General features: G+C 37.3%; 1 protein-coding gene across 3 annotated transcripts in view; it reads left to right on the top strand.

Moving 5' to 3' along the window:
- The window catches only part of LOC147435475 (protein TIFY 10A-like), a 36,449-nt gene extending 27,590 nt beyond the window's left edge, over nt 1–8,859 (top strand). For all 3 annotated transcript variants that reach the window (XM_086488536.1, XM_086488537.1, XM_086488535.1), the window contains one exon: nt 8,136–8,859. In XM_086488536.1, the coding sequence (XP_086344662.1) occupies nt 8,136–8,400 (265 nt within the window). In that variant the 3' untranslated portion in view covers nt 8,401–8,859. The remainder of the gene's footprint in view (nt 1–8,135) is intronic.
- Nucleotides 8,860–22,683: the final 13,824 nt, after the last annotated feature.

Raw genomic sequence — 22,683 nt, 5'->3', positions numbered from 1 at the left:
ACTCCAAGAGCATTCTGCGAGGATGGAGTGATTTAGATTGGGGTGGAGATCCAGATGGACGATGGTCGACTAAAGGTTAGACCTTTTCTTTTGGCTCAAGAGTAGTTTCATGGAGAGCAACAAGAAACAGTTGACAATTGCCTTATTTTCCACAAAGGTAGATGTACTCTTGACAATTAGACTTGTATGGTTAGTACGAGGAATCTGGTGTTTCATGTGCGGACTTAGCATTTAGAGATACAATACCATTTTGTTTGTGAGACGACCAAGGATGACTCTATTCGACTAGAGTATATTCTGACGTCAGATAACATTGCTGATATCTTGACCAAACCTCTTCCACATGCAACATTATCCTCTCATGCCAACTCCCTTGGACTTGTTTCCTGTCTAGGAGTTGAGAGGGGATGTTAAGAGTTGTCCGGTGGTGGCTCCATTATCTCCTAGGAGCAGATTAGGGAGTAAGGATTGTTTTTTGGTTGTGCCCGGCTCTATTTAAGGTAGACACACCTTTTCTTGTTGATGCACTCCATGATGTTTCTCACTCGGTAGGCTAGCATGAGGCAAGACCTAAATAACTCGGGGTCCTAGTCTCCGGTGTTCTGTAGTTTCGCTATTGAATATGTGTACCAAGTCGCTTTTAGTGAGTTTACATATTTGATTTATTAGCATTTTTAAAGCCATTTATCAGGATCATAGGGTTTCTGAGTAGGTAGGGCGATTCTAGCAATTCCCTATAAATGCAAACCCCCCCCCCCCCCCCCCCCCCTCCTTTTATACTTTTTGGCATGATGTATAGTGCAGAGTTCCAACGTTTTGGGCGCACTCCCTCTCTAGCATTTTTCATCGCCATCGATCTCGCGTTTTTAGCATGTGATCTCTCTTCCTCTCTCTAGTGCTCCCTCTCCTTGCCATGCAGACACCCTCTCCTTGCCGTGTAGACACCCTACTCGACGCGTGATTGCCTGCAGGTGGTTGCAGTGCCCGTAGGGTGGTTGGTTTGCGCTAGGAGCTTGTGTATACGGAGATCTATCACTATAGATCTGAGATCCATTAGCTGGCCCATCGTGAGAGGAGGTTTGCTCGTAGTTGCAGGTGAGATCATCACCCGCTTCACCCTTTTTTGTTGCACCTTTGACAATGATGCTGACGTGGCAGCTGTACGGACGATCGTGTTTTATGCTAACATGCTGACGTGGCTATTGTACGGACCTCGGCAAATCGTGCTAGTTGTTTTTGGCGTATTGTTTTGGGACCAAATGCTGTTGGAGTTGATGCTTTTCACGTAAATCTCTTTTGGATGGCCAAGGGTCTTTAAATATGCACTAAGCTCTCACTCTTTGGCATTCTATCGGCGGGAGATGCAGAGCACAGTTTCGTGTGTTGTGCTGTTCTGCAACAATATAAAGAAATACCGAAAGGGGTGCCATAGCTTGGGGCAAGTGCACTTTGGGGATGGAACTATGCCACTTCTTGTCTCGTGTGAAGTGTCTCTCTTTCAGTTTAATTGTTTTGAAGTGTGTAAAGTCTGTTCTTTTCCGTTGGAACGTGGTGTTGTCTTGTTACAGTGGTATCAAAGCTCCAGTCGTGTGCTTTTTTTGAAAGCATACCAGTCTTTCCAAGAACAGACAGGGCAAGATGGCATTTCTGGATTCTATAGAGTACTTTCAATTTCTCCTACTTTCGTGGCATTGTCAGTAGAATTTCTCGGTGCTCCAAAGTTTTAAGTGGTTCCTGAATTACATGTTGTCTTCTTTAATGCCTCAAGCAGTATCGCTTCCTCCGGCGCCAAAAAGTACAAGTCTCCAATTGACAACCTACTCTGCCTTTTGTTCCAATTGGGGGAGTTTTTAGGAACTAAGTATAGCTGTTTGACCTTGATCCGATGCAATGGCCTTTGCCACCGCCGTTCCCACCACCTCCCCCACCACCACCACCACCTCGTGGGTTTGATGGTTGGAGTCCATATGGATATCCCTACTATCCACATCCGGGGTTTGCACCAAACCAACCAAAAGATTTCAAGGATGGGTGGAACCACAATAAAATTTTCACTTTTTTTTTGGAGTGAAAAATAGGAAGAAAGCCTTGCAATTTCTACAACAGTTTGTATGTAGTGGTGGGGTTGAATCGCTGCCCAACCGCAAGCTCCAAGGACTTGACACGCTTGCAAGACTAATTTTGCATGAACATGACCTCCCTGTTCGAAGTCTAGACTTTGTATGAACAAGGAAACTTGAAACTGCTTGCTAGGGAAACCATGGAAGTTGATGTTTACCTTCCGGTGTCTTTCTTCAAGCTGATTCCCTTGGAGGACCAATGCGAGCCATATGCAATTGGATTGCCATCACCCTTGCAAGAATATCGTCTCCCTAAACAAGTATTAACAATGCAAGAACTTATGGACCATGCTGCGGTTAGATACAAGCTAGAGTTTACTTCAAAAGATCTCATGACAGACAATCAAAATCCTCGGCCACAATGAACAAATTCTCTGGATTTTCGTGAAAGTCGATCACAAAGGCCTCGTTTGACGCTACGACAATGAGAAACTCTATTACAAGAAGGCAGATGTTTTGGATGTTTTCAATGAGGACATAACTTTTATAAAATTCCCAAAGAACAGATAGATCTGCAGAGCCTACCCCTGCTCAGATAGCCGACAAATCCTTAGGACCACCTCCGGCTAAGCGAGCCAGAATTGGAATTGGACTTGTTTCTGACATTTATGGAGTAAGTCTTGAAAGTTTCAATGAATTATGTTGAGCCCATGGAAAAATCAACGTCTTTAAAGCACTTATTTTCTTTGATCTAGATGGACTTTGACTACAATCCACAAGCTGGAGAACTTGAAGCTGAGCTAGCCACTAGGAAAACTCACAAAATTGTACCTCTCATTGGTGCTCTTTTGGTCATGATCCAAGGGTACCGTGGAAAGGCAGACTTTCACATCATGAAATTAGGCAATTGCGACGTTCTCTTGGGCATGCCTTGGCACGACAAGAATGATGCGACGGTCCAGGTCCGGAATCGTACCATCACTTTGATGTAGAAAGACAAGCCAATTGTCCTTAAAGTTCGACTATCGGAAGGAAACCCTAAATGAATTTTATAATTGCTTTGTATATAGATACTTTTTGAACTTTGTTTGAAAATATTGTTTGAAATGGATTCTATCTGTTTTGGACCTGTATTGGTGCCGATTTGAGATTACTTGATTCTGGTTTTAATACTGGTTTCAATACTCTTGGAAAACTGTTAGATAATCATGAGTACTGAAGAGAAGAATTGATGCTTGCTAATGTCTGAGTATCTCATGGCTTGGACTTCACGAGATGAGTATTCAATGATTGAACAATGATGCTTTACTCATCGCCCAAACCTTGTTGGTTATTTGTGGGAGGAGAATTGAAAAAAAAAAGGGTACAGTCTGAGAAGTATTTTACTCTTGGAACCTCCAAGCGACGCGGGCTGTGGTTTGGGGAGCGTTTGGTCGTAGAAAGCCTCTATCTCATGGCGCGGACCTTTTTAGGTTGTTTGAGGAGTGATGAGGGAGTCGTTGAATAGCTTATGGCCCAGACTTAGATGGTTATTTGTGGGGGGAGTGTTCATCGGCGAATAGATGTTTCTGTGTCTTATACATGCATATGTAAGCATTTGTGTTGCATCGTGATGTGCCATAGCCCTAATTGTCCTAATTGGGTGAGATTACTTGGGTATGTAACTTTATTGCATTGAGACACCGTTAACAGATCAACGCGGTCTGGGTGAGATTGGCTAATTTTGTTACGCCAAAATATAAAGAGCTCTGACATGGAATGAGAAACTTGAATGATTGTGAGAATGATCCTTAAATATTTTTTATTATCTAACTTGAGTTGTTTTGTATATATAATCGCGGACGCGATACTCTTGTTTCAAGAAGGGGGGATGTCACAAACTGTTGAGATGTCAAGCCATTGAAGACCCAGAGGGTTAGGACTAGGGACTCCTAGCTTTAACCATAGCCAATATGCAGATCTCGGTCTAGGGGCCTAAACCCTAGCTGAAGCAGAAGGATTAAAATCCTATCCCCCAACAACTTATGGGACATCGGCCGACGGGGCGGGCCTAAAAATAAACAACTCACACAAAGTGATATCGATATCACTTTGTGTGAGTTATTAACCGCTCCTTGTACGGGGTTACTATGCATGTAGGGGTGCTACCAAGGAGAGTACCCTATAGAGTCGTGAGTTATCAATGATGAGTGGCTCATATATATGTTATGGTTTGTTTTGGGTGAGTCGAATTCAAGTGTCTAATGTCGATAAACTTATATGAGGAACTTTCCCAAAGTCCTCGAGAAGAAAATTCAAAGTGTGGGCAGGCAACACATGAAACCCATGTAATCTCAAGATACTTGCCCTCGATTGCACGCCTTACACCTTTGTAGTTAGATCAAGGTGGAAAGGTACGTAGTGTACGACATGTTTTAGATATGTACGGAACGTGCTACCATACTGAACCACCTTTCAGGTACGTAATAGGTACTTACCATTTGAAAAAAAACCATATTTTATTGAAAAACCATAGCCTCATAAACAAATTTTCATTACAATGCTAAAAATGAACCTATTGGACATAAAATTCATTTGACTCAAGCTCAATGATAAATCATAAAACCAAGTATGTGCAAACAACTCGAAAAATACTCCTCAATGAGCTACTCCTCAAAGGCTTTGGTATTTTTTCACATGCACACCAATCTGATCAGTACCCAATGCCGGTCAAGTCTCTGGATATCGTAAGGTGAAGTAAACCTTGGTACACACTTCAATTTTCTCTCAGACCACACAAAAGGCCCAAAGATCTCGCGTTATTGATCCGCCACACACTGCACGTTGAAATTTGCCCAAATTTATCCCCATGCCCTTGCCACCATACGAATGGTACCGTACGTACATACGGATGCTACACCTTGAGTTAGATACATTGTATGCACGAAATTGAATAGCCGTGAACATTTTTGGCCGTGGTAGCTGTAAGACGGGACAATCGCATTTTACGTTGACACGACTAACATTGACATGCTAATGTGGCAGTTGTACGGACCTACTCGCAAATTGCACTGGCTGGTTTTGTTGTGTATGCTTTTGAACGAGTGCTTCTGGAGTTGATGGCTTTTCATGTAAATTCTTTTTTGGATGGTGGCCAAGGGCCTTTAAATATGTACTAATCTCTCACTCTCTCTCTGCATTCTTTCTTTCCGAGTGGGGATGCAGAGTAGAAGCCTCTCGAGTGTTGTACCGTGTTTAAACCTGTTGAAGCAATACAAAGAAATACTGAAAGGGACGCCATAGTTTATGAGGCCAAGCACTCCGCACTCTGGGGACGGAACGACGGCAAGTGCACTCTGGGACGGAACGACGCTACTTCGTGTCTTGTGTGAAGTGTCTGTTTCACTTCAGTTGTTTTGAAGCATTCGAAGTCTGGTCAGTGTGTTCTTTTCCTTTGGCATGTAGTGCCGTCTCGTTACAACACGGATTTTGTGCCTTGATCTTTCCACAAGCACGGCATAATTCTTTGGATGCATCTGGCATGGTGAGTGCACAAATGTACAACCAATCCCTCCGTTGTGTTTTCCTTCTTGGCGGGAGGTTGCTTTGGGACTCGCTTTTCTACTTTATGAGGACAAGTGTAAAAAGTATGTCCTCAATCATGCGTGAAAACATTGAAAACACTTGCCTTCTTTTTGAAGAGTGTCTCGCTGCCTCTGAGTGAGTTGAAGTCGTTGAGGTGGACTCTAGGTATCTCTAAAAGTGGGTCGTTGTTGTCGAGGATTATCTTTAGCCATAGGATATTGGGATGTTTCAAAGTCTTCATAAGCTCTTGCTGGTGTCTACTTGCTTTGAAAGACAATACTCTTGGAGTGGAGAAGGTAATCCCATGGTATATCGCACGATCGTCCAGGTTAGATTCTCAAATGAAAGAAACTGGACGATGGACATCCCGAAATTATTGATTGATAGTTTCAGTGACTGTTACCCTATCCTGCAAGAAGCTGTTTTGTGAACGAGGATTTTAGGTAATTGCAAGGCTTGCCATGTCCTTGGATTGTGAGGCTTTGTGGATAAGGAACTTCACCATTGCATAGCTTTTTCAATTGCTTTTATATGAGAAAATTGCTACGCTAGTGCCACACAAATCACGACACGTTGTTTTGGTGGCTGTAGCCAGATTTGGTCTACCTTTCTATTGTCGGTGCCAATCAATTGTAGTCCAAACTCTTCGGATTCGATATGGTCATGCCACTCCATCTAGTTGTGATGTGTTGTGTGGAGTCTAAATTTTAGGGTTAAGTCTTTGTGATGTTATATCCTTGTGTTTGGTTAAAATCGAGTATTTGTTTGAAGTTTAAGTCAAGTAAGCATCTTCAACTTATTTTTGCCTAAGCCTTTTCTCAGAGCATTTTCAAGTGATTCCCCATTGCGTATGCTAGCTATCGACAACTGAACTTAGTTGAGAAAAACTATAAGGACATAGAAGGGGATTTTTGATACGACTATGTTGCTCGGATTTTTGATATGGTGTTTTTGGCCATTTATTTCTTAGGTTTGCTCTTTTATTACAAAAATTAGATTTTTTTTTTCACAAAACTATACAAAACATTTACAAGACAACATGAAATCAACTCGCAACTATTTGGTCTATTTTCATGCTTTTTATGCCAAAAATAGAGAAGTATAGGTAAAATTCATTATTATTTACTAACACAAACTTAGGGGCTTATATATGTATTGTTTGTTCTCGTTTCTCTGTATTGGACTCACCCTTTTGCGTTTAAAAGAAAAACACAAGAATTTTAAGATGCACAAAAAATAGCAATTCTCACCCAAAAAAAGAGTGCCCTTATATAGATCATAGTCTCGCATTTAGAAATCCCCCCCCCCCCCCCCCCCCCCCCCCCCCCGTTGGAGTCCTCTTGGGTGACGGTGAGCCAAATCAATATTGTGTTGTGCATGGGCCAAAACATTGCGTTGATGTATAGCTCTACCGTGCAACTAAAGTTAATGCAATTTAAAACACTATGATGTGCAAAAGGAGGGGGCCCGTTGATAGTGAGCAACTGGAGCAAACAATTAGCCATTCTTGTTATCAATTAAGTTATAATGCACGGGCGTGCTTGGACGATTACGAACCATAATTCCATTTGCAAGCAAGTTCAATTTCATACATAATCATGCAATTGGGCATTCATACACAAAAATTGAGTAAAAATCATCACATTAGTTAATGTCACCACAAAATTATGCACAATCTCTCTCAAGCACCCACTAACAGCATTCTAATGCAGCAATGCTTCACCCAATATATGATGCGCATGATTGATAAAAGGAATGACGATAAACATACGGTACTAATGCCAAATCTCTGATGATGACACCACATCAATCAAATGGGCACGAATCACCATGGCAATGCCCAAAAATTCCACATGTTAGCACTAATTGAGCTATTTGGTATCCAATCACACCGAATTGAGAATGCACACTTCACCAATGGGCTTTCTAAAACAGGTCAAAAGTTAAGCACAATGCCCTTCAATTTCCCGTCCATATTGCTTCAGTTGGAATGCATGCATGCTCAAAAATTCATGTCATGTTCAAATGTGATGCAATTACTGTTGCCTACAGTTAAAAGGCACTCCACCCTTGCTTCATTACGCATCGGGCACACTCTCTAGGGTACGCGGATCGGTACGTATGGATTGTTCCATACATGAAATATTTACATGACAAAACTGTAGGTGTATTTGACCAACACATCCTCATATAATCATATCGACTTTTTAGAAGTCAGTAAGAGCCTTCTACATCCTATAGAACAAATGTTGAGACTTGTCTCATTTGACTTTTGAAAAATCACTTAACATGAAGAACTGTCTAAAAATTTGTAATCTTGTTGTATGCTTGTAGAAATATTACAAATATCTTGAATTGATTGGAATCTAGACTCGTTTATTTAAATGGTATTAATTTTTACATATCTTAAAACTCATATTGTTTTGAGGCTGTGTCCTTGAGATCTTTGATCATTGTAGAATATCTGAGAGAGAGAGAGCTAGCTGTTTTTGTCAATTTGTGCACAAACAGAGTAAGATTGAAGGGACCATATCAAGGAAAAGAAGGCCGGCGTGTAGGCTGCTCAAAAGCAAGCACTCAAATGCCATATAATGGGCTTTGGGCTGCTCCTAGTATGTATACGTTTGGATTTCATGGAGAGCTTATTCACGGAAAGGTGCTCACGCCGACGATGAGGAATGGGCCTTCGGTTACGAAAATTCGAAGCAGGTATCAGAGGGTGGAAGTTCTACTTAAGCCATGGGTTGGTGTTATGCTTATTGTTCAGCATTTGTGAGATATCATCAACATTGGATTGATAGCTGACTTTACGATTTTTCTCATCTTATTACACCTCTATAAAGCACCCATCCTTGGAGAAGCCTAAGTGTCAATGCAAAAACTATCACTCTGATGACAGGACATAATCACACTATCCGCTCTCATGATGCAATTAGTGAGAATACCTACCCATTTGTACATAAGCTCTATAAACCTATATATGCACGATGTATGTAGGTGCATGTCTATGCACACAAAAAAAACCTTTGTATATACTATGTATGTAGGTGTGTGTATATACCATATGTATGTCCATGCATATATTGTCTTTGTTATCTTTGCATCATGGTTGTGTGCGGGGGTGGGTGCACATGTGCGTGCATGTGGGCATTGCTTGATAATTTTTACCATCGTAGAGTGCAGTTTGAGCTTTGAAAAAGAGTAACATTTGCCAATATATGCTGTGTCCGAAAGCTATCACTAGCAAGAGCATTGATGTGAAGAACATTGTCTAGAGAAGTCTCTACTCTAATGTGCTACAAGGGGTAGGGAGAAAAGCCATTACCCATATATCCCCCCCCCCCCCCCCAAACCCCCAAAACACACACACACACACACACACACACACACACACCCCACACACAATAGTATATAAATGTTTGGCTTCTTGGCTTGTGACAATTGATGTGTGTGGGTCTTGCTCGATGGTTGAAGTTCGAATCCGGGTGAGGAACAACTCAACTCTTGTGCACGGCCTTGTGAGATAATTGAGATATCTCCATTTGCATTGAAGGTTAGTTGTGTTAGAAAGCTCTTTATGTATGTGCTGGTCCTTGTTTGACCATTGGAATTTCAAATTGTGAGGGAATTAAAAACTAGGAGAGCAAATTTGGGGCATTTTTCACATACATCCCGTATATAGACACCATTTGCAACATTGTGGAAATTGGGATCTTGAAATCACATAGAATTGATGCACATTTGCTCATTTTTACATCAAAGACATCAAAGTAAGGATTGACTGTACATCCATTAACATTATGCTTTCATTGTGCTTCATTTGGGACTCATACCCGTAGATTTTAAAATCTAGCTGCCTCAAAAAGTGCCATTTTTGGCTCTACATAATGCATTATCTGAAGCCATATTTTGTATACATACATCATCTAGAGGTGGTTGGAGAATTTTTGAGTACAAAATTCTTGGAAGTTATGGCTTCACCATAAAAGGGTTTAGGGTGAAGAGCTCAAGGAATTGCGATCTTGGAGCTATAGGGTATGTAGAGTAGTTTGTTAAGTTTCATCTAATTTTTAGCTCAAACTCACTCAAAACACCTAAGAAGAGGCTTCTCGGTCAAGTTTTTTAGACTAACTGTTTTTACTAATTATTGTTTTGAGAATGGAAATGTTGGTGATTTGTGGCCTCACTAACCTCAAAGAATACACCGATCCATTGTAATAGAAGAACCCAAAAATTGCAACTTTTGGTGCTCAACATAGTGGGGTGATTTGACTTTACATCTTGTATGCAAAAATCACCATAGACTTTTTGGGTGAAATTTTGGATCATTTGAATCACTAAAAAAGACTTCATGTTAAGGTCAAAGTGAAACTTTTGACAATGGAAATTGAAGCTTAAGCTAGAATTTCAAGTCCAAATGGAACCATACCTTCAAGACTCCTTGCCTCCCTAAAAGTTGGAGATAGATACAAAAAAAGGTGTTCAAATGGAGTGAAAACCACCACAAATGGGCAAGGAGATTCAGGGAACTCAAATTGGTGAGATTAGATTTTGCAATTGTAGAGAGCCCAAGAATCGGGAATTTTAGGGGCTCCACATACAGTGTGCCTTGAAGTCAAATAGTGATTGTTGAATTTGAGCTCAATTGGACATTAGAATTGTAAGCTATTCTTCAATTTATGGAACTATCAAGAACAAGAGACATTTTGACCCTATTTTGAGTGTTTAAATTTGGATTCAAATTAATGTATACATAATCCGGAGTGTGATTAGCTTGTAGGGACACTTAGTTGAAACTCCAAAACTTGTAGTTTTTGGACTTCTTGTAGATCTTCCTACTAAGTGTTATCTGTAGACTCCTCACAATCTAGGAAAGTCACCACATCATTTAGATACTTATTGGACCGTACTAGGATAAGAAAAGTATCAAAACTTTGGTGGTCTGAAGTCTCTATCTTTAGGCCCTTTTCTGACATAAATTGGTATTTATTTCAACAATTTTTTTCCTTCATCTGCTTCAACACCCAAAATTTATTTGATAGGGCACAAGGGACCATTACAAGTCCTTTAGATTCAAGAAAATCCCCATAAAGTAACAAAGCACTCCTACAACTTAGAGTGGAAAAAAGTAGTAATCCAAGAAGTTATCACAAAGATTGAGTGATAAATGAATAACAATTAGGGTGGGATCCATCACAAGCAAGCTTAAAGTGATTCTTAAATCATGCCTAATCACCCACCACTAGGGTTTCCACCTCAACCTGGAAGAATGGTACATGTGGAAAGACTTGGAAATATCACACCTTCAAGAGCATACTTGAGAGCAAACCAAAATGTGTATTGTTCCTACCAAGCCATACCTCAGAGTTTGTCTTATGGATCTTTAATGAATGGTTATCCGGCTCATCTAGGGCCATGTCAACCACTATACCCATCCATGACTAAATCTATTGGCCTAGAGACATAAGCCAGAGGGAGATATAAATCAAGCAATCTTCAACAAACAACCAACAAAGCTCAACATAATTTTAGTCTAAAGGTAGAATTAATTTTGAGTGCAAAAAGGTGGCAAGTATTGGTATTGGTTATAAAAAGCTTTTTCACACTTGATTACTATGAACCCTTCCCGATTCATGGAGAACCCATTTTCATCATTTCAACACGGACTTTTGAATACTGTATTACGACCTCAGATTGCTCAATGTAATTTTCAAGCAATTATTGTTAGTTTTTCACATTGTGTCAATAGAACCACTGTGTGGCTTGATGAACAATTCACTTAAAGTATAGGCCATATGTTACTATTCTTATTGCTTCCTTATCCAGATCTCTTACATAAGTGACATTATTTTGCGACCACTTGTGAATTGATTTTGATAATGAATGTGCTTTTACTTCTACATATTTATGTGCTTCTCTTGGTATCTACCCCCCCATCTTCAAGAAAACCACAAACACTTTTCATTAGTGCTCGTGGATGGGCACTAGAGCTGGAAGGGGGCAATGGTACAAGTTACAATGGTAACTTTACATTAGTGACACTTTTCAGCATGCAACGATACAAAGATAGCTAGAAGATTGGAGCGTTTAAAGTATTTGGCAAAGGCACTTCATCAAATAATCAAGAGACCCTCTTACCATGGTCAAATTTTGACAATGCAAGTGCTAGCCAACTCATCCTGGAAAATTTCCCAAGAAGGATGAGGGATGTGAGTCATCTTGGTTATGGATGTAAAATTAAGAAATATTCTTATGGACTAAAGAAAGCATTAAGATCATGTCATGAAAGAATTACAACATGCTTGGTATCCATTGGTTTTCATATGGTTGATGCGGATCACTCATTATATGTGGGAGAACGACATTGATATTGTCATCATTTGCATTTATGTGGATGATTTTATTGTTGGAGATGATAATGAGGCTAAAGTAGAGCATGTAAAGGAATTATTGAAGTAGGATTTTGACATGAAGGATTTGGGGGAGCTACATATTTTTTGGGCATTGAAATTGTATGCACAAAAGAGGGCATGTGGTTGTCACAGAGGCAATATGCTTTGGATATGCTATCCAAATATGATATGACTGATTGTAAGCCTATTGTTATTCCCTTAGACAAAATTTGAGGTTGAGGGATAATGAGGGTCAAGTGCTTGAGGATGTTACGATGAATCAGAAGATTGTGGGTAGCTTGATCTCCTTGACCATCTCATGACCAGATTTGAGTTTTGTAGTTGGCTTGGAGAGTCAATTTATGTAGCTTCCCATGAAGCCACATGTGGATGCAGTGTCACACAGATTGCACTATGTGAGTGCTATCTTAGATTATGCATTCTTCTATGAGGCTAGCACAGAGTTGCTGCTCTATGGTTACATAAATACAGATTGGGATGGTAGCGTTTGTGATCGGCGATCTACCGATGGGTTTATGTTTTCACTTGCGAGTGTTGCTAGACCATCGAAAAATATCCCACAGTTACTTTATTGAGTATAGAGGCATAGTACAAGGGTTTTGTAGTGGCAACATGTGAGGTAGCATGGTTGTAGATGCTACTTGGAGATCTGGGGATACATTTACAAATATTGATTATCATTTATTCTGACAACCTGAGCAACATATAATTGGCATGAAACCTAGTGTTCCATGCGAGGACAAAGTACATTGAGGTGCACTATCACTTCATTAGGGAGAGGGTCTTGGCTGATGACATAGACCTCATGCATGTGAGGATAGATGAGTAGGTTGGAGCTATCTTCACAAAGGCCCTTGGAGAAAAGAAGCTACAGTAATTTTGAGAGATGCTTGGAGTACGAGAGATGGTGTTGAGCTTGAGGGGGAGTGCTGAAATGTTAAGCTCAACACATGGTTTGCCAAGTTGACTTCTTGCCTAAGTTTATCTCACTAGCAGCTGGTATACGACGATCTTTGCTAGTGATACTATGGCTGCACTTCAATGATTGGTCTACCTACTCAACGTGATGGCACACTTATCTTGCCAACTCACTCACTATTGGTTTGACATTCATTGTTGTACATACTTCTATTTATGTTGTACTCTCTTTTGTGTTTGTAGACCTTACTTATCATTTTGTACATGTGGTGAATATGAGGAAGAAGATTTCAGCCTCCTTCCTTGTGTACTCTCTTTGTGTATGTGTGTACTTGCTAGAGCTCAAGACCTCTCCTCCTGTATCTCTTTACACTCTCCCTCTTCAGGCTTGCACACACATAAGCCCAATAAAAAGTGCTTCAACACTTGCCCTTTAAAAACTTTATATCTGTTCATTTTTACAATTTTACTTTTGTTAGTTTTTAAAAAAATTCACTTTGAACATTACATAGTTGACCCTCCATATCATGGTTAAATTTACTATTTACAATAAAAATTTGAACATCAAACCTTTTAAGAGCATTTGTAGAAACATAAAACTTTTGCTCCTTTTCACAAACAGTTCCTTGAAATCTTCAAACTATGAGCATAAAAAATTTAGCTTTTCTTTGCATAAGCCAAGGGTTGTAAACATGCCCTCTAATGCTTGATACTCAAATCCTTATTATGCATCCAATATCAAAGCTCAATTTTCCCTTCAAAAGCAAAGATATACATGCAAATATGAAACCAAGTCTAATCCTATTCAAGAACGAAATCAGTACAGCTATGTTGTAACTTCAATCTTCTTGTAGAGTCTCTTGAGTAGAGTCTCTATATTCAATTCCAACACATTGCTGCATACATACTTATAATGTATCAAAGTATCTTTTTCTTGCTTTTCCATTTGGAGTGCTTCACATTTTTTTTGAATATCAATTACTTTAAGCATAAGCAACCTTGTTACAAGCTCTTTGCTTTGCTTTGTGTGTGTGTGTGTGTGTGTGTGTGTATACATACATATATGTACATATATAGAGAGTCTCTATATTCAATTCCAACACATTGCTGCATACATGCTTATAATGTGGAAAAGTACCTTTTGATTGCTTTCCCAATTGGAGTGCTTCACAATTTTTTTTGCATATCAATAACTTTAAGCATAGGCAACCCTGTTTCAAGCTCTTCACTTTGTATATATATATATATATATATATATATATATATATATATATATATATATATATATGTGTGTATGTATGTACATATACAAACATATATATATCTGTACATATACATATTTGTACATTCATATACATAGATATATATATACATACACATATATATATATATATATACATATATATACATGGAGGAATCCCAATCTTCGAACAAGTCTTTTTGAGCAAGCACAAAATCAAGCGAGAAAATACAAAAAGAATGGTGACATGAATACAAAGACATTGAAATTTGAGTGGTCATGTGAATGAGTCGACCAATTTAACCCTTTCACATTAACATTTAAAACTCATTAATAAAATTTAGTTAGATATATTTTAAATACGTAGTAAATTAATGCATGGAATACGAGGCAAGCAAAAGGTTAAAAAATGCAACCTATAATTTCTTGGGAAGGAAGCATCCAACATAACTAAATACTAACCCAAATGTCATTATTGGTGTCTATCTCCAAATCCCAACCCCTAGATAGATGTGGCTCTAGAGGTACATTTGCACGACCCCTCCAAGAACCTAAAAGAGTTCAATTTTGGTCAAAGTATCTTGGAAGTCATCGTAGGTGCATCGTGGAAAGTTAGAGATTGTGACCATATGACTCCCTTTCTCATGGATCCCTCTGTACTCACACACAGAACATGTGTTTCATTTCACACAATAATCACCTCTTTTAGCAATTCTCCTGCAAGGGTGCTTCCTCAATCAACCCTAGTTTGAAATTCCTTTGTCAACTTAAATTTTCAACTGTTGTTCCTTGATGAAGACAAATCCATTTTTCTAGCAACATTTTTTCTTCTTTTGGCGATCATTGTGTTCCTTGTGCAACCATCCAAGCCCTCGGTTCTAGACTGTGTGCTCCCATACCCATGCCATGAATCCTCCATGTGGGCACGTACTACAAAACCACACAAAATGAGAGGTCCCCAGCCCTTCGATCACACCAAAGTCAAGATGGGGTCCTTGAAATGTCTCTAGGTCTATTAAAAATTAGAGTCTCTAAACAAGAAAAATCTAGGGAATAAACCTGGCAATGGCTTGGGACTATAGCCCTAGAAAAAGACCTAGTCCTGTCTTGCAAGTAGAAACATGATAAAAATACTAATAGTCCACAACTCTTTCGGCCCTATAACTTCCGTAGTTGGGCTAATGTATCCTCATCCAATGCTTTTTCCCCCCTACATGAGTGAGGACACAGCCGTTGGTGGACTCCTCTTCCAATGAAGAAGTCTTCTAACATTTTTAGTGTGCGGGATGGATAGTTACCTGACTAATCAGATCCACCCGTCCATGATTGACAACCTTAGTCAATCCCCACTTACCACCCGCACTCACACATGATTCTTTTGTTTTCTAACTACTATCACATTGTTTTAACATTTAAAATAATGGATTCTTTGAACTTTTTGTCACAGTGATTCCTTGAATCAAGTATTAAAGAGAGCATTAAAAAGCATTCTTTTAGCAAACAAAAATCTTTAAACTTAAGACTTGGTACTATCAATCAAAAACATTGACCATAATAACCATGACCAGTACTCTTCTTGTCTCAAGGCCACCTAAGGGTGAAAAATGGCACCCATTCCTCAATCATAATTCAGGGTGGAAACCCATCACCCAAAGTTCGGGGCGCCCATACACCAAACAAGTTTCCCATACAACCGAGCGTCTCCCCTAGGATAAAAAATGATATCCTAACTTATGTAGAAACATCAAGACATGACACAGAGTAGAAACTCATGGTTCATGGGGGTAACCGACTTATCTGTGGTTGGAAAGCCATCATATTTCATAAAAGATATACCAAGGAGTCGGAGGGGTCTTGAGACAAGCTGTCTTAACGATGATCAATCATATCTTTCCTAATTCAATTAGTCTTAACCCAAACAATTCATTCCTGATTTACAAACAAATGCATGTTGGTTTCTTAGAAAATGTCTTCCATTTTTAAGCCAATTTCACCATTCCTAATTCTTTACCCGCTCTTTTACGTATGCAATGTTATTGCTTAAAGAAGAACTTGAATTATTCAAAAATTAAATTATAAAGAACCACCTGGGACTAGTCGGACATTTGCTACAGTGTTGAGGCCTGAATGCTTTCGTCAGTAGGCTTACTATTAAGCCTTGCCTCGTCATCTTGCGACACTCTAGCCCTCTCGTGAATACTGCCCTCATCATCGGATTGAGGATTTTGTCTAGTCTTTTTTGGTGCCATGACTTCTATCCTTATAAAAAAGGACGTTATTTATTAGGTAAATCATTCAAAAACTTGACTTTACCTTTTAACTCAATCTAGTTCCTCTTTTTATCCCAACTAAGGTTAAATTTGTAGTCCTAGATGGTATTTTCTTGAACTACTAATTTCTTATTTGCTTATATAGGTCAGATAATTTTATCCTAGCTTCTTTAAGGGTTTCCTAAGCTTCCTAATTTTTAATTAAATTTATGCATCTTTTTTCTAATTTTCCCATCTTTATTAAACTTGAAATCTGCTTATTTTTTGCTTAAAATTTATTAGATTCATTATCTCTTAAAGATTGAGAGTCCTTAGCTTTCTATCAATGGATTATAATTCCAATAATTTTTTAATTTCTATTTATCTTAATTAACTTTTAGCTTAAAATTTGATTTTTGATTTATTATAGTTACTTAAAATTTGAAATTTGATTTATTATAGTTATAATCACTACTTACTAGTGATTTCTAATAGCTCTGATAATTATCTTATGATTATGTAACTAGATTAGCTATTCTCTCATTCTATTTACAACTATAATTAGTCAATTTTAGCTTAATTAAATAGCTAGACTACCTTTCTGGTCTCATAAGCTAATTATCATGGCTTACTTATGCTATTTACTAACTTTGATAATTATCTTAGAATTATCTAAATTGATTAGCTAATTTCTTTCTTTAATTTATAGCTAAAATTAGTTTGTGTTGACTTAATTAAATAGCTAGATTAACTTTTTGGTAATAAGATAATTATCACAACTTATTAGGGATTTTTAATAACTTTGATATTTATCTTCTAATTATCTAATTTGATTAGCCTAATTTCTCCCTTTAATTTACAATTAAAGTTAGTTAATTTTAGCTTAATTAAATATCTAGATCAATTTCTATTAATAATATAATTATCACGGCTTACTATGATGTTTACTAACTTTGATAATTATCTTATAGTTATCTAAGTTGATTAACTAATTTTCATCTTAATTAATAGCTAAAATTAGCTATTTTTAGCTTAATTAAATAGCTAGATTATTATTTTTGTTAATGAGATAATTATCATGGCTTAATACTGATGTTTAATAACTTTAATAATTATCTTATGATTTTTAAAGTTGTTTTACTAAGTTTTGCATTGATTTTATAGCTAAAAACAGCTAATTTTTATCTGATTAATAACAAAAATTAATAAAAAATTATGATATAATTTTCCTACCTTTCTAATAGTATAATTAAGCTTTGATAGTTATCTTAGGGTTAACTAAGCTTAATTAATATAATTTCTATTGATTAAGGCCAAAATTAATCATTTTTTATCACAATTATGACTAGTAATTAAGTAGATTATTAATCTTCAACAAGATTAAGTAATAAAGAAATAATCACTGCATAATGAATAATCTAATCTTCTTTAATTAATATATTAATTAAAAAACTAAAAAAAAATACTTATTAACTGAGATTAGCATAATTACCTCGCTTAATCACTTAGATTTTGCTCTCTTGGTGATTTTTGACCAGGACTCCGAGTTTGAGTGAAAACGAGAAGCCTAGGGTCCTATCGTTAGCTTTTTCTGGCACTCACATGCTCTCACAGGCTGAAAATGATAGTTGCTTACAACTGAAGCATTTCTCAGCCTCTAGATAGTGCTACCTAGTGCTATGTGTCTCCATGGCAGGTCAGTAATGGCCTCCCCAAGCACCTGCCCAACTTGGTTGGTCAATTTTACCATTTTTAGGTGAACTTTTTGCTTTTTTGTAAATATTTGGTAAATATCTAATAAATATCTAGGAGGTGAAGGTAAAATCTTTAGCTTTAATGATTATTAAAAACCATCCAATTATTTTTACAATTTAAACTAGCAGTGAATCTTTCAGAGAGGATAATGGTGTCAGTTTTTACCCAAAGTCAGTTCTGAGAGTTCCTAGCTATAGGTTTGCTGTGCTTAAGATTTTAAAATACCAATTTTAATTGCTTTGAAGATAATGTTTTACCTATTTGTACGTTCAATGTTTTCTCGTCAAGCTTTGAGTTTATTTTCCTACAGCTAGAAAGATGGAAACCTTACAATCATCCCAACTTAAGAATTTGTGATGCCCTCATCTCAATCGAAATTGGGAAAGTCTTTAAGAAGATAGGTTTCATCTTCCCAAGTGGCATCCTCGGTGGGATAATCTTTCCACTTTACCAAGTGTTCTTGATTACTCTATTTCTAAGAGTTCTCTCTCTAGTTTCAAGGATACAGTCTGGTTGGAGATTCCACAATTTCTTACTTTAGTATTACTAATTACTTGCTACTCAATTTTTCCCAAGAAACTCTCAGTGAGCCCATCTTACAATCCTTTACAAACCGTTGAATTCTCTCAAAACTCTGGTTATTCCATAAAGATCCATATACCAACATGAACGTGCTCGGTCTAACTGACCATTCAGAGCAATCAACATTTGACAAGTATTATGTATTCTAGCTTTGACAATTTGAACGCGCTCAGCGTGTTCTTGCCATTATGAGCAATCTGCGTTCGTCACAAGCTTCCACCATTGCACTAGAGGTGCCCCCTTTGTGCTCTAACCTGGTTGACCAACATTATGTAAAGGGTTTGAAGAGGTATCATACCAAGGGTTCTTTTGGCTTCCTACTAGTCTCGTGCATTAATACCTCCATATATATGTCATTTTTCAAGGAAGGATATCTTGTGCACAAATAATGTGAGTTGGTTTTTTAGATAACCATCTTATTTCTAAGATTCAAATTCTACCTTCCTGACAAAAACCTCTTTCTCATTTGCTAAATCTACCCTTAATTTCCTGATTGAATGCTAGTTTAGCTTTATATTCCTTAAATAATTTGGAAAAGAAAATAATGTATATTATTATAATATATAAGTAACTCAAAGTTTTACATTATCATTTTATAATGGTTTACAAAACTACATATTCTTGCTGAGTTCTAGGATTGCTAACTGTGGCCAAGCGAGTGGCTCCTTCATCTTCCTCTTTCATTAAGGTTGGTTCTCCCATGATTGCATAAGCTCTGGCTCCTTTTGCTATTCCTCTACCTCGTCCTCTTCCTCTACCTCGTCCTCCATTTATACCTCCTCTTTGATTGTCTCCTTGATTTTGAGGAATGGATTTAGCAGTAGTTCAAGGGTTTTTCTCTTTTGGACAATTATTTTTATAGTGTCCCATTTGATTGCATCTATAGCACCTAATGTTTGGGAAGGTCTGCTCCAAGTTCACTGCTGTAGCTACTCCACGTTGTTGATATCCTTGGTTTAAAGTTTCCTTGGCTCACAAACTTGGTGTAGTACTCCTCTAGTGAAAGACCTATTTGACATAGACCAAATAATTCATTTATCTTAATAGCCTGATGTTCAAGAGGGAGATAGCGTTCTTAGATTGCCTGCTTCATTTTCTCCCAAGACGGACTACTCATGGGATTATCTTTGCAGTGTTGCTTCCACCAAAGTCTGGCATCTCCGCTGAGACAGAACATACCCAGTATTGTTTGTTTTTCTTGAGCAGTTCTTGCAGCTTTAAAATAATCGTCCATAGCATCTAATCACGCTTTGGTATCTAGCTCTAAAGGCCTGATGGAATTCTTTCTGCAAAGATGGGGACAATTTTTTTCTCTTTCTCTTTCTCTCTCTCAGTTCAATAACATACATCTTTAATTCCTTTGGTCAAAACCCAATTTTCCTAATACCTTAATGTTTTCCCCTAGGTCCAAGACCTTAAAACAACACATGCTCTAGTTCCAAGTGAGAGGTCCCCAACCCTCTGACACCAATGTCGAGATGTGGTCCTTGACGGGTCTCTAGGCCTATTAAAAATCAGTCTCTAAACAAGAAAAATCTAGGGAATAGACCTTTACCATTGGCAATGTCTTGGTACTTTAGCCCTAGAAAAAGACGTAGTCCTATCTCGCAAGCAAAAACGGGACAAAAATCCTACTGAGTCCAAAACTCTTTCAGCCCTATAACTTCCGTAGTTGGGCTAAGGTATTCTCATCCAACAGTTTTTTTCCCCCACATGAGTGAGGGCACAGCCGCTTGTGAACTCCTCTTCCAATGAAGAAACCTGCTAATGTTTTTAGTGCACGGGGATGAATAGTTACCTAACTAATCAGGTCCACCCGTGCATGATTGACAACCTTAATCTCAACTTACCACCCGCACGCACACATGATTCTTTTGTTTTCTAATTACTATACATTATTTTAACATTTAAAATAATGGATTCTTTTAACTTTCCGTCACAGTGGTTCCTTCAATCAAGTATTAAAGATAGCATTAAAAAGCATTCTTTTAGCAAACAAATATCTTTAAACTTAAGACACAGTATTTTCAATCAAAAACACTGACCATAATAACCATGACCAGTACTCTTCTTGTCTCAAGACCACCTAGGGGTGAAAATTGACACCCATTCTTTATTCATAATCCAGGGTGGAAACCCATCACCCAAAGTTCGAGGCGTCCATACGCCAAACAAGTTGCCCATACAACCAGGCGGCTCCCCTAGGATAAAAAATGATATCCTAACTTATGTAGAAACATCAAGACATGACACAGAGTAGAAAATCATTGTTTATGGGGGTAACTGACTTATCCGTGGCTGGAAAGCCATTATTTGTCATAAAAAATATACCAAGGGGTTGGAGGTGTCTTGAGACAAGCTGTCTTGAGAGGATGATTGATCATATCTTACCTAATTCAACCGGTCTTAACCCAAACAATTCATTCCTAATTTACAAACAAATGCATGTTGGTTTCTTAGAAGATGTCTTCCATTTTAAAGCCAATTTACCTTTCCTAATTCCTTACCCGCTTTTTTACGTATGCAATGTTATTACTTAAAGAAGAACTTGAATTATTCAAAACTTAAATTATAACGAAGACCCACCTGGGATTGGTCAAGTATTTTCTGCAGTGCTGAGGCCTGAATGCTTTCATTAGTAGGCTTACTACTACTACTAGGCTCGGCCTCGTCGTCGTACGACACTCTAGCCCTCTTGGGAATACTGCCCTCATGATCAGATTCAGGGTTGGCTCATGTCCTTTTCGGTGCCATGACTTCTATCTTTATAAAAAAGGACGTCTATTATTAGGTAAATTATCCAAAACTTGAATTTACCTTTGAATTTGATCTAATTTGTCTATTTATCCCAACTAAGGTTAAATTTGTAGTCCTAGATGGTAATTTCTTGACTTAGTAATTTCTTATTTGGTTATATAGGTAAGATAATGTTATCTTAGCTTCCTTAAGGGTTTTTTAAGCTTCCTTAATTTTCTTATGAATTTATGTATCTTTTTTTCTAATTTTCTCATCTTTAATATGTTTGAAAATTATTGATTTTTGGCTTGATATTTATTAGATTCATTATATCCTAAAGATTGAATTTCCTTAGCTTCTTATCAATGGATTATACTTCTAGTAGTTTTCCTAGAAGCTTTTAACAATAATTTCTATTTATTCTAATTAACTTTTAGCTTAAAATAGAGGTTTTGATCTATTATAATTACTTAAGATAATTAGCTAATTATGATATAACTATCACGACTAGATGATAATATTTTCTAACTTTGATAATTTTGTTGTAATTTTTCAAGTTAGGTATCTAAATTTTCATTTTAATTAGCTAAGCTACCTTTTTGGTCACAAGCTAATTATCACGACTTACTAATAATTTTTAATAATTTTGATAATTATCTTATAATTATCTAACTTGATTAGTTGATTCTCTCTTTAATTTAAAGCTAAAATTATTTTGTTTTTGCTTAATAAATATCTAGATTTAGTTTCTGGTCATAGGCTAGTTATTATGGCTTACAAATGATATTTACTAACTTTGATAATTATCTTATAATTATCTCTCTTGATTACCTAGTTTTCCCCTTTAATTTACAACAAAAATTAGACTCTTTTGGCTTAATTAAGTAGCTAGATTAGCTTTTTAGTCATAGGTTAATTATCACTTCTTACTAATGATGTATACCAACTCTGATGATTATTTTATAATTACTTGATTAACTAATTTCCCCCATTTATTTACAATTAAAATTAGTCAATTTTAGCTTAATTAAATAGTTAGATTAATTTTTGATCATAAGCTAATTATCACAGCCTTTTATATGCCATTTATTAACTTTGATAATTATCCTATAATTATCTAACCTGATTAGCTAATTTCTCTTTAATTTAAAACTAAAAATTATTTG

The sequence above is a fragment of the Adiantum capillus-veneris genome, chromosome 18, assembly GCF_014529385.1.
Source record: "Adiantum capillus-veneris isolate H3 chromosome 18, ASM1452938v2, whole genome shotgun sequence".
Classification (NCBI taxonomy): domain Eukaryota; kingdom Viridiplantae; phylum Streptophyta; class Polypodiopsida; order Polypodiales; family Pteridaceae; genus Adiantum; species Adiantum capillus-veneris.
Note: the sequence above shows the minus strand (reverse complement) of the source record. Positions and strands in the feature narration are given on the sequence as shown.